Source organism: Tamandua tetradactyla, chromosome 2, assembly GCF_023851605.1.
Source record: "Tamandua tetradactyla isolate mTamTet1 chromosome 2, mTamTet1.pri, whole genome shotgun sequence".
Classification (NCBI taxonomy): Eukaryota; Metazoa; Chordata; class Mammalia; order Pilosa; family Myrmecophagidae; genus Tamandua; species Tamandua tetradactyla.
The window spans coordinates 80469085-80481507 of NC_135328.1; the positions used below are offsets into that span (position 1 = coordinate 80469085).

At 39.2% G+C, this 12423-nt stretch overlaps 1 protein-coding gene across 13 annotated transcripts in view; it reads left to right on the forward strand.

The window, feature by feature from the left end:
• Positions 1-1263: 1263 nt before the first annotated feature.
• BNC2 (basonuclin zinc finger protein 2) overlaps positions 1264-12423 on the forward strand; it is a 406556-nt gene continuing 395396 nt past the window's right edge. For 4 of the 13 annotated variants that reach the window (XM_077148108.1, XM_077148114.1, XM_077148113.1 and 1 more), the window contains exon 1: positions 1264-1524. In XM_077148108.1, the coding sequence (XP_077004223.1) occupies positions 1522-1524 (3 nt within the window). In that variant the 5' untranslated portion in view covers positions 1264-1521. Of the gene's footprint in view, positions 1525-1913; positions 3877-12423 lie in introns of those variants that run through there. The other 9 variants (XM_077148096.1, XM_077148100.1, XM_077148099.1 and 6 more) reach the window with 6 other exon arrangements.

Genomic DNA, 12423 nt, shown 5'->3' on the forward strand with positions numbered 1-12423 from the left:
CTGACTTCCAAGTGCTCAGGGAGTATGCTTAAAATCTGTGCTTTCCTCCTATGTTAGACAAGCGGAAAGTTTGCTCTAGCTAGGATAAGCCTGCACAACGCGAATGTTTTTGTCACAAAGTGTACGTTAGAAAGATGCTGGTGGTTAAGTTCGTCCCCTTCACCCAATATTGTGCCCAGGGGTGGGGGTTTCTGCCAGCATTTAAGCAATGTCCTTCAGCTGTAGGCGTGTGCGCAGAGAACGCAGCCTCGAGCCTTCTTTTTTGCGACTCCCCGACAGGGCGATTCGGGTCGGCTGAGTGTCACCCACAGCTGTGCATGGTCTTTCCCGGCGAACGCCTGTGGAGACGGCAGGCAGCTTCCCCGCCCCCCGATTCAGCCCGAGGCCCGAGGCCCGCGGCCCAGACTCGGGGAAGGGGAAGGGGAAGGAACACTGGCCGCAAGTCGGCGTCTGGGCCGGCACAAAACACTCCGCCGCGAAAACTTTTTCCCCAGCCACACTAGACTTTTTGCCTTCTCTCCCAGCAGTTTCTGGTCTTGAGTTTCCGTCCCCTGGGTTTTCCTCCGCTTCCCTCGGTTTCTCTCCCCAACGGCGCGCGGAGGACCTGGGCGGAGAGGGGCGACCAGAGCCAGGGCAGCCGCGGCAGGCACGGAAGAGGAGGAGGAAAAGGGGAAGGGGAAGAGGGAGGAGGGGGCGGCGGCGGTGGTTCGGAAGGAGGAACTGGTCAAAGGGGACCGAGACCCGGCGAGCGCCCGAAAAGGAAAGAGAAGCCGCGGTTTGCTGCAGTCGGAATAAAGTTCGCGCCCTTTCCTCGGCGTTCTGCAGCCTTCCCTTCTCTCCTTTTCTCTCTTCACTCTCTTTTTCCTTGTTGACAGCTGGGACTAGCGGCCACCCCCACCTCCACGCCCGCACTCCCCGGGGGGCGGCAAAGTTGTTTTTCCATCCCCAGAAAGAGCGGAAAAAAGTAACATGGTGGGAGGGAGCGGGAGAAATATACATCCCCCCCTCACGAAACCCCTAGGAAATCTGAGGACAGACAACAACATAAACTAACCTACTTTTATTTTGCAAAAGAGAAGCAACATTGTAGTCACGACAGTTTTGCAGAGAGAGAAGAAACTTGTGGGGTTTGCAAATCCACCTCAGGTCACCTCGCCCGCCGGTCTCCCCCTCCCGCAAGCAGTCCCCTCCCAGGACAGCCCGTTCCTTTTTTTTTTTTTTTTTTTTTTTTTTTTTTGGCCTAAGGAACCGGAGGAACTACAAGCTCCGACCTGGGGGAGCGAGTGCGACCCTAGGCGCGTGTATAAATCAGTCACCTGAGCGCAGAGGGGCCGCAGCGAGGGCGCGCGCGGGCGGGGAGAGGCGGAGGCGGCGAGAGCGGCGGCCTGAAGGAAATCGGGAGGGGGAGGGAAAGAAAGGCCGAGACTGAAGGAGCGAGAGGCGGCCCAGGGGCTGGTCCAGGCGCGGCCGCTAAGAGGAGACCAAGAGGCGGGGGCTGCACTTGACAACCAGCATGCCGAGATGGTAAGAAGTTTCCACCATCCTTTCCTTTTTATTCTAACTCCGTAAGAAATGACTCCCGCGCCGGAGCACCACCGGGGCCGCCGGGGCCGGTGCTTCCAAGTCTAGCGGCTTGTGGGGGGCGGGGGGGGGTGTAAGGAGACCGCGAAGGAGAGGAAAACCCCAACCCAGCTTGGCTCCTCCTGTGTTCCCGTAAACTTGGCCCCAAGTTTCTGAGGAGAGGTCCAGGTGGGAGGGTGTGTGTGTGGTGGTAGGGGGCAGGCGTGAAGTTCTGCCCCCTCTCGCGGCTACCGAGGAAAGGTGAGCGGCAGGCAGGCGAGCGGGAGGCTCCGGGAGTTTGGGACGACTTGGGGAAGGATTGAGTGGAAGGGAAGCGGGGGGTGAGTGGAGTACTGAGAGGATGTCGGGGCGAAGAGGAAAGCGTTTTGGACCCACGGTAACTTTTAGAGCTGGTCTGCGACTGAGGGACCAGTAGCTAGGCGTGGGTGCCGGGGCGCGCTATTGAGCCGCGCGGAGAGGACAGTCATCCGAGCCCGGCACTTTTGCCCTTCCCCTCCCTTCTACTTCACGTTCTCAACCTCCCTCTGTAAATTAATATTGTAGGAGATACGCCTGGAGATTTTATGGAAAAAAAAAGTGCAAATGGTGGGCAGAGAGTGAACCTTAAAGATTTTTTTGAGGTGCAACTCTAAAGGACCGATTTGTTTTAATTACACAATGACTGAAGGGTGGAATTTGGGGTCCAGAGGGGGAAGAATCAAAAAAGATGAAAGAAAAACAAAAGCTAGATGAAATCCCCGGTGAGATGAGACTAAAATTAAAAAAAAAAAAGTTGGAAGTGTAAGTGGTTGAGGAAATGGGATGGTTTTGCGAAGCGAGAACGCAGCAAAGCCAGCCTACGCGAAGCGGCTTCTCTGCAGCGAGGAAACGTGCAATTAGTTCGGCTGGGGATGAGCGGCTCTGTCCGCTTTCGGGGAAGTGATTTGTTAGAAATCGAGCTTGACCACTCCCTTTCTTTTAGTTTGCTTCCACTCAGCGTTGCTATTGTTACCCCCACTTGGGGATCTCATAAACTGTGTTGTGCATGTAGATGAAGTATAGAAGAAAATGGGAGATAGCGGGTTGGCTTTTTTTTTTTTTTTTCTCATCCCTTCCTCCTAATGTGACACCCCTTGTTTCTATGATCAAAGCCACAATTCAAGTGTTGGAGATGCGACTGTCAAATGCAGGCACACTCCACAAAAAGCATGTGCCCAGGACTGTGGTTACAGTTACATTGACAGAAATTAAAGTGGTTTTGAAAACAGCGTGCGATTTTTGATGGTTCCCATTTACTCTAGAGTCAAGCTGTTGTAAAACTGATGTACAAAAGACATCATAAGATAACACTGTGTGCCCAGGATTAAAGTGGCAGAAAGTGGCCTGTTTATTTATTATTTTATACTCTTTGTGGATAGTTGCAATTGTTGGACCCTATGTTTAAGTGGGACGTCAAAATAAAATATTAAATATATCTGTTTAGAACTTGAGAGTGCTTCTCCTAGCCAATGTTTTTACCCAAGAACATTGTAAAAGCCAGTTTGGTATTATTTTCTTTCCCCTTTCCCCTAGTACGTATTGCTATTTGTCTACACATCTATTCCCATATGCTAATCACTTTGAACAGTGGTTAAGCCCATTTGTCATCCATTGTTTTATCTTCTGCAGGTTCAGATGATACTGTACACAGACATACATGCTGAAAGTGGGAGAATTTACTTCTGAAACTGTTATTTAGTGTGTCTGATCTGAAGATGTACTCAAGAGTAGTGAAACCTTGTGCAAATTAATAGAACTTACTTTACCCTTTAAATCACCAACAAATTCCTTGTTATCCTTTACTGGGTGTCTGCCTTTTATGTTGTATTTGGAGCTGTTTCATTCAAACTGTTCAACTTGAATGTAGTTCTTAGTTGTAGGTACTCTTTCTGTTCTTGGAGAGTAGGGTATTTAAAATCCAGACTGCTAGTTACTTTACCACAGTATCCGAGTATCTTCACCTGAGGAAAGTAATACCGACCCTGAAAGTGAACTTTGTTTAGAGTACCTTGAGAGAAACGTCTGAAACTGCCTGTGTATCCTCTTTGAGAATATTAAGTTCGGTGTTGTTTGCATGTAAAACTTTGAACAAGAATCAACCTCACATGATTTTGAAAAGAAAGATTAGGAAAATATTAACAACAGCTGTACATTCCTAATACCTGATTTTTTTTTTTTTTCCTTCTACCTGAGGTGGAAGATATGTGTCAGGCAGGGATATGTGATTACAAAAAAAGAAGCAGACAAAAGCAGAGCTGACTATTGCTATATTAAAATGTAAGTGTTACAGTTTGATTTTTCAAGTGAGAGTTTTTTAGTTCAGTGCTTTACATAACATTTTGTCCTAATCTTGCTTGCTGTCAGGGATGTTTCATGGTTGTGCAATTGCTGCAGTCAAGAATGCCAATTTGCATTCCAGGAGTGTCATTTGATTACTTTTATCTGCACAGCTCCAAGACCGGCCCAGACCTCTCGTTTCATCTTGCCATGTCACGAGTCAATGCTGTGTCGTCTTTTCAAAAATCTGCCTGATTTAGACAAGAAAGAAAAGTACTTTCATGTTTCAGCCGCAGTCCCCTGCTAACTTGTCAGCAGCAGGATATGATTCACTTGGGCCCAGAAGAATGGAACACAGAGGCGGGTTAGGCGGTTCAATAAAGCCCACGGACAGGTAGTGTGTGACATCCCCAGAGAGCAGCAGTTAATGAAGAACAGGTCTGCTTAGTTCTCCACACGCTGACCTGGTGCTGTCCCCACAGTTTTCTCATTTGATCTTTCCCAGCAAATTGATCTTTTCTTGTATTTTTTTACCTTCCAAGTTAGTCCTTGTGGGACTGAAATTAGCAGAGCAACTTAAGTTGGATAATACAGCTGTTCAGTAAAGAAGAAATTGGACACTGGCTCAAAAAAGGGCGGGGGTGGGGGTGTAGGGAGCTGTTCTTTTTGTTGTTCCTGAGAATATTTCTTATATTAAGGGATTTCAGAATAGGTGATGACTTGAAGTTTGTGGTTTCCTTTCCTTTTAATTTTAGAGTTAAGATTCAGTACAAGTTTAAAAATTCCATAAGTATTTGAAAGATGGAATAGTAGGTATGAGAAGTTCGATTTAGTGTTTTTCATGTTCACTTGTTCGAGATGATTTGCCAGTTGACTGTGTGTGGCTTTATGGCTATTGTAAGATAGACTAAATATCAATGACATACTTCAACTATATTATTTATAGTCTTCTAAATAACTGCAGTCCCCAAATATCCAATATTGAATTGCAGAAAAGATTAAACAATAAAAAAGTCATTACCAATGTTGTGTATAAATATGCTACGTGAAAATATTTTCCACAAATTGCCATCAGCATTTTTCTTTTACAGTCCTAAGACACACTGTTAATAAAGTGTATTTTTTTATTTTCAAGATTCTGCATTTAAATGTAGATTTTTGAACCGAGATTAGATTACACAAGTTTGAATTTCTGTAAGTTGTTTCTTGAAATTAATAGTACAAGATGGGTTAATCTAAGTTGGGAATATATACATAGTTTACTTTAAACCAGATAAAGTTTCACTACAGAATTTTGTATGTAAAGCTTAGGTTGGAAGTAATTAATAGATTCTTAACTTGATGCATACATGAGGATCAATGTTTTCTGAATTCCTCAGCAGATGGTCTCATTTACCATCTATATCATTACAAGAAACAGTTGAAAACAACATTTGTTGTAGAAGGGAAAGCAGTTCTCTCAAATCTTTCTTCTTAGATGGGAATTATATAGGATCAATGGTTAGTAAACTCCTCTCTGAAGAGCTAGAGGGAGCCTCATGATTTTATTAGATATACTTAAGGTTTAAAAAAAAACAACAAAAACAAACCACTGGCAATCCGAACATTGCAGAAAAAGTAGGTAATGAATACGGGTTTAGTGTTCAGGCTTGGAGGTACTATTGTGTGTTTTTGTTTTTTTAAAAAATGAAACAACAGAACATTCTACAAGAACTGTCAAGTAGTCAGCTAGGATTTTTAGAGTTCTACCTTTAAGATGGTAGAAGATTTCCTTGAAGATCAAGGAGAATGCAACCAAACCAAATATACTTTATATCTGTTTTGGTTTCCTAAGTATGTTTGTAATTTTGTCACCTGAAGGAGTTCTTCTCATGTGTTAGGTAACCAACTTCAAAGTTCTATGAAAATTAACTTCTCCGAAACCACTGAGGAGTGGGATGCTTTCTTTCAGTTCACTAAGCTTGTCTCCTTTCTGTACATGATGCATTGAAGTAGTTCTACACACAACTGCTGTATTCTGAAAACTCTTTTAAATAAATGCGTCATGTTATAAGCATCAGTATAAACCATTTATAGAGCTGAACTCTTTTAGGAATCGATGAGTTAAATTTAAAGAAATAGTACTTAACTAGTATTAAGTTAAATATTTGTTTAATTTTACATTCATTTATCAGTCTTTCCAGTGAGATTTGTGATGTTTATATTAAAGAGCCATTGATCATAATTGATATTTAATATTTTTATATTGGTTTTTATGACCATTGCATTGGACAAACTTATTTACCATTTAAGTAAATAATATAATCCAGATAGATAAACTACTCAGATTTGTCTTTTTAAAATCTCTTGTACAGTAGCTCTCTTTATGTCACTAGCCAATAAAAGTCTTTATTTGTTGCTTATTACAACCCCAGTACACTCAAGAGTTCAGCTATAATTTAATTTGGTTGTTCAAAGAGGCTCCCTTGTTTTAGAACATGTTTTCAGCACAGTTTTACCATTTGTTGTGAATCTCATACATATGCATAAGAATGATTTTACAGATACATCATTTTGTGAGGTTTTTCTATAGCAAAGTCAACTTTTTTCCTTAAAAAAAAAATCGGTACATATCATCACATTTCTTTCTTTGTGCTTCATTTTTTTCTCTTCACATTCTGGAGCATTTTTTTTTTTTGGGTCATGCCACTATAATTTGAAATTGGTTCCCAAGGAATTCAACCTTCTCTTAAGGTATATTGAAGAAGGCATTTAATTCTAGTCGAGAACATTTCACAGTTGCAGTAACTTTTAAATTATAAAATGTTTGCCTTGTACTTGGCAAATTTCTGACACTGTAAATTCAGGTTCTTTACAGTAACCGCTGGGAAGTTTTGCAGTGTGTAGAAGATGGCTTGAGAATTTGGGTTGTATTTATAACAAACCGCATTCACTAAAGATTAGAGCTTGACTGTAAAATTCTAATAAGATGAGTATCAGGAATTTTTCTGAAAGGAAGGCAGAATGTGGAACTGCTAAATGAGTCACTGTTTGTATCTCTTACCAATGGGAATCTCATCAATCCAGACCTTTAGATACGGTGTTTAATAGTTGTCAAAATGTACAGTTTTGTCTTAGAACTTGTGGTTCATGAGTTCATAGCCCTGGTTTTTTTTGTGTTTAGTACAAAGATGTAACAACCCACACAAAACATTTTTCTCTTATTATGACCTTACATTTGCCAAAGTACCCCATGCTGAAATTCCTTTTCAGTATCATTTTTTTTTTCAGTCCAAAGCCAGACATGTACCCAGACACAAAAGCCTCTGTGTATAGCAAGCTGTTTTAAATATTGTGACTCGACGATGTGCTGTCCTTTCTCTGCTTGAGCCAAGGATCTCTGTGCAGTGTCTGTGGATTACCAAGCTCCTTCTTTATTGTACCTCTTGTCAGCTATTCCTATTCATTTAACCTTTCATTAGTGTCTGTGCAGCTTCACTGTCTGGAAAGGCAAGGAAAACCCGAAAGGCCCCACTGTCACAGTTATTAGATTTCTCGGTTACATCCCAGCAACCATAAAGAAGTAAGAGTCGGCACTATTGTCGTGCACGCTGCTGTCCTGGGGTGCAGCTCTTCTGTGCACGTCAAGGACATGTGCCACATGTTGATATGCATCACAGGGATAATGCGCAACATGGGGGATAGGCCAGTGCTGGCAGTAATGAGCTTTGTAGGAGTTATTGCAAAGAACACCAGTTTGTGAAGGAATTTTGTTTAGCAGGCCAAGGAGATAGACGGAGTTGAAGGTGCCAAGATTTGCTGGTGTGGTGCTTGTCAGTCACATTGTTTTCATCTAAACTTCATTTTAGGGGAAAATTGAATATGTTTGACAGCAATGAAAAGTCTTATTTTCTTTTTGTAATCAGAGGACAAAAGTGATATTTCTGGTGGCTGTTTAGTGCATTATAACTTTTTTATACTGACTAAATCATGTATGCAAATGGATCTGTTAAGAATTTATCTTAATTATGTATCTGGAAAAGGATTAAAAGACATTTTGGAGATGTCATATGTATGTTTTAAAAAATTTGTACAGAAATAATGTAGCCTATTTTCCTATGCTACCATTTCCTCTTTTGATTTCCCTCTAGTATATAGCCTGTTACCACTTGAGTCTAGAAATGCGTTTGCTAGAAACTCACTTGCCTTAGATGTAAAGGAAAAAAGAAATGATCATGGGATCATTTTCAAGTTATAATAAATATACCAAATTCTTCGGGTTCTCTATTTACCTTTCAACTATATTAATGTCTTATTACCAAATCTCTGTAAAATTCTTTTAAATTTTCCCTTAACCTACCTTTCTCAAACAAGGCTAACTTTTTAATACTTTTCTTTGAAGCTTAATCTGGTAAACTTTGTATGGTGTCCTGTGAAAGTATTTATGGGCAAGATTACCTTTGTTTCAAAGAGGGATAAATTCTTTTTCACTCCCCTTCACACAAGTGGGATGTTATATTCTAGGGAATAGACAGTTAAATGACCATCCAGCCTAGGGTCATATTCCAGCCTCTTGGCCTTTGGATGGAAGGATTGTGTAGATTTTATTGAAATGAATCTGTCCTGATCACCTGAAGTGACCTGGTGGCCTTCCCTCTGATAAAGCACTGTTAACCTACTGATAGTGCAGTTTACGTTCATTCTGGTATGTGTTGAGGGGAGCAGGAAAAGAGGAAAGAAGGAGCTAGGAAGATGAGGCCTCTAATTTTAACCCCATTCCTTGGAAAAAAAATACTGGAACAAAATACATGAGTGCTATATAATAATTAAGAGAAAGGAATAAGTGTCAGTGGCTGCTCTCTATAGCACCCTGCACCTGTGCTTTCTGTAGTCAGTATCTATGCAACTGAAAAATGGTCATCTTGTGGTCTCCTGAAGTGAGTACTTCTGGGACTGGCTTCCTGGGGGGGGGTCCTCATTCTATTCTACTTATGTTTAAGAGCCTCTACTTGTAAAACAAGCAATTTTGGTAATTTTTAAGTTTTTTTTCCAATTGGAACATTTTATATTTTACGTGATAGACTCCTTAACCATAGCAGTAACTATTTTAATAAATTTATTGAAGTAGAATTCACATACCATTTAAGTTGTACCATTCAGTGGTTTTTGTTATTTTCTGGACTTGGCCTTCTTTATATCTTCTCTTGAGAAATGTTCAGATCCTTTGCCCTCCCCCCCACCAACTTTTTTTTTTTTGGGTAATTTATCTTCTTGTTGCGTTTTAAGAGTCCTTTATGTATTATGTGAGGGGAAGTCCCTAATCAGATACATGATTTCCAGTATTTTTTCCCCTTTTCATTTGCTTGCTGCTGTTCTCAAATTACAGTTTTTAATTTTAATGAGATCTTACTTACCTATTTTTTTACTTGTTTTGTTTGTGCTTTTGGTGTCCTAGCTAATAAACTATTGTCTAATCCAAGATCATGAAGATTCACCCTATGCTTTCTGCTAATAGTTGTATAGCTTTAGTATACAAGAACTAAAGAACTAAATTTAGTTCTTTGATCCATCTGAGCTAACTTTTGTGGTGGTGTGAGTTAGGAGTTCAACTTCATTCTTTTTCAGACTATTATTCAGTTCCCAGCAATATTTGTGAAAAGACAGTTCTTTTCCCACTGAATTGTTTTGGTACCCTTGTTGAGTATCAGTTGGGTATAGATGTAATGGGTTATTTCTAGACTGTCCATCCTGTTTCATTTATATGAATGTCTATCCCAATGCCAGTATCACACTGTGTTGATTACTGTAGCTCTGTAATAAGTATTTCAATTTAGAAGTGTGAGTGCGCCAGCTTTTTTCCTCATATTCAAGATTGTTTTGACTATTTGGCCCCTTAGAAGTTTACTTTAAAAAACTATGTTCCTCTGATCCTCAGAAGAGTAAAGGCTACATTAAGAACGTAAGTTCTTTTGTTTGGGTGGAAAACTCTTGCTGGTACTTCAGGGAACAAGGAAGATGTCATTTTGGTAGCCAAAAAAGGATAGCATTCCTGGTTCCTTGTGAAACACTGTAGTTTTACTTTGAAGTTTCTTAATTACCATTGAGTTTGAAAGCTTTCTAGGTGTTCTGTATGATAAGATATATACTTCATGCCCTGAAGGGTAGAATTAAGTGTTTAGAAATAATTGTTTTTAGTTTTATAAACACCTCAAAAGGAAAGGAAAAAAAAAGACATTATTTAGAAAATTTATTTCTAAACATCCCATCTAACTAGAAAGACATCAAGAGAGATAAAACTAAAAATTATTGTATGATCTCCAAACCCAACTTACTGATGTAGCTAAGTTATAAATAAATTACCATGTTGAAATCTGGCATGGCACATTTGGAAATGTGAGCTTGCTTTACAGATTACCTAGTGAATTTTTAATTAAAAAAACCTCATCAAGTTAAAAAAACTTGAGAACAAATGAAAGGTAACTTAATTTGGAGGAAAATGTGGTATATTAAAAGAAATATTTGTTCCCTTAAAGTTCTAATTTTCAGTTTATTCATGCTAATGAAGACATTTATTGTCTAAATATATGTCTAAATACTTAGACATACAGTCTAAGTAATTGTTTTTTATTATTCTGATGGAATACTCGTGCTTTAACTGCATTTACTTTTCTTGGCCTTTTGCCAGTTATTTTAGACAAAAGTTTCATTATTCAACAGGCATTAACTACTAATTAGACAGCGAATTCTGATCAAATATATATGTAGAGTATGTTTTTCTCCCAGTAGCATTTATACATATAAATCATAATTAGCCAGTATTAAAATATATCTCATGACATTCCTTGAAGATTCAGTTCTTTACTGGTGAAAACTCCGTGGAGGACTTGAAATAATTTATAAAAATTAATGCGGCAAAATACGTTAAATTTACCAGACACTTGGTGATTTTTGGTTATGTAAATTTTCAGTACTCTAAATTACATATTGTTTATGTTGAACAAAAATGAATGTTACCTTTTTACTCTCTTTGGAGTATTTTGACATGCTCATATGTATGTTTCTTTATATATATGGAATAAAATCATGGTAACTGCTATTTTTCATGGTTGGGGAACATAAAGAACATGATTAATTTGAATATCAACCACACAGAGAAAGGCCACTCAGTCCTCTGTTTTGTGGTATCAATGCATGTCTCCCTATCTGCATAAATACAGAAGTTTATTCCTTAACATATAAACTACCAGGTATGCTTCTAGAAGTACACTATGATATTTCAGATTTTTTTCTTATTCAAAATGTTGATTGAAAACAAAGCACTATATTTGTTTCTGTTGGCTTTTGATAAACTAAAACATTAGTTTTGCTTCAGAGTACATTCTTTCTAAAGGATATTAAAAGCAGATAAATATATTTAAAACCCAGAAATTCTTCCAGGTGTTGAGCCAAATGTTTCACTGCATGAGTGTTCTATGTTAGAAGTGTTTCTGCATAAAGGACTTATGTTTGTGCACTGGTTTTAGCAGCTTCACTTGTGTCCATAATCTGCAGCCAGTCACTGACATGATATTTCTATGTATAGAGGACAATGATATTTAGATCTAATGAAAACATGTATGCCAGGAAACATCCTTGAGATATTGGTATTTGTGGAGCTTCCTTAGTGGGTGAGAGAAAAGGTAGGATAGTATGGCTTACTGTATTTAGATTTTTTTTTCCGGAGAGGAAAGGGTTTAACGCTACTGTTGTACTTTCATATTGCAGTAAGTAATTCCTAGTGCATTCTTTGTGGTAGCTTCGTTTTTATTTATGGATGGAGAAATACTGAATATGTTGCTGACTGTTTTTACTAGTATTTTTGTCAAATTGTATTCCCTGATATACATACATATATACATATCAAATTAATAAATCTGTTAATAGCTACCAAGTAAATGTTTGTGTACTAAATGTAAAAGAATTTGCTGCAGATTTGTGCAAAACAGCTTTAGATAATAGTGTATGGATTTGCTAAAAAAAATTTTTCAAATGCAGTTTAAGAATAGCTAGTTTTAAAATTTTCGAGCCATATATTTGTCATAGGTATTTTAGTTCTAACTAGAACATACTATAACATAGCTTTTAATTATTTTGGGATATAACGACCATTTGTGTTTCTACCATATACATGGCATTCGATTATGTGCTGTGTAGATATGACAGATGAAGTAGAAGTTATAGCCACAACATTAAGGAGCATAAAATACTTTGGCAGGAGAATGTTCGTTATCTTAAAAGAATACTCCACTGATCTTTGTGGTTCTAGAAACCTAATTTTGTCAGCACGCCTTTGAAAGAGGTCTGGCCTTCAGAGTCTTCTACAAGTTGCTGCTCACCCAGACTAGGGGTGGAGGTCATGCCTAGCACACAGTGCCTGGGCAGTGCTTTCATGGGTGTCGCAGTATCTGCCCCTCCTGCTCTTCTGCTTTCCACTCTGGATACACACATTTTTTTTTCCTGTGGGTACATTAATATTCCCCAGTGAATATTAGTCACCTGGTCTGGGAGTTCCTCTTTAAGGTGATTTTG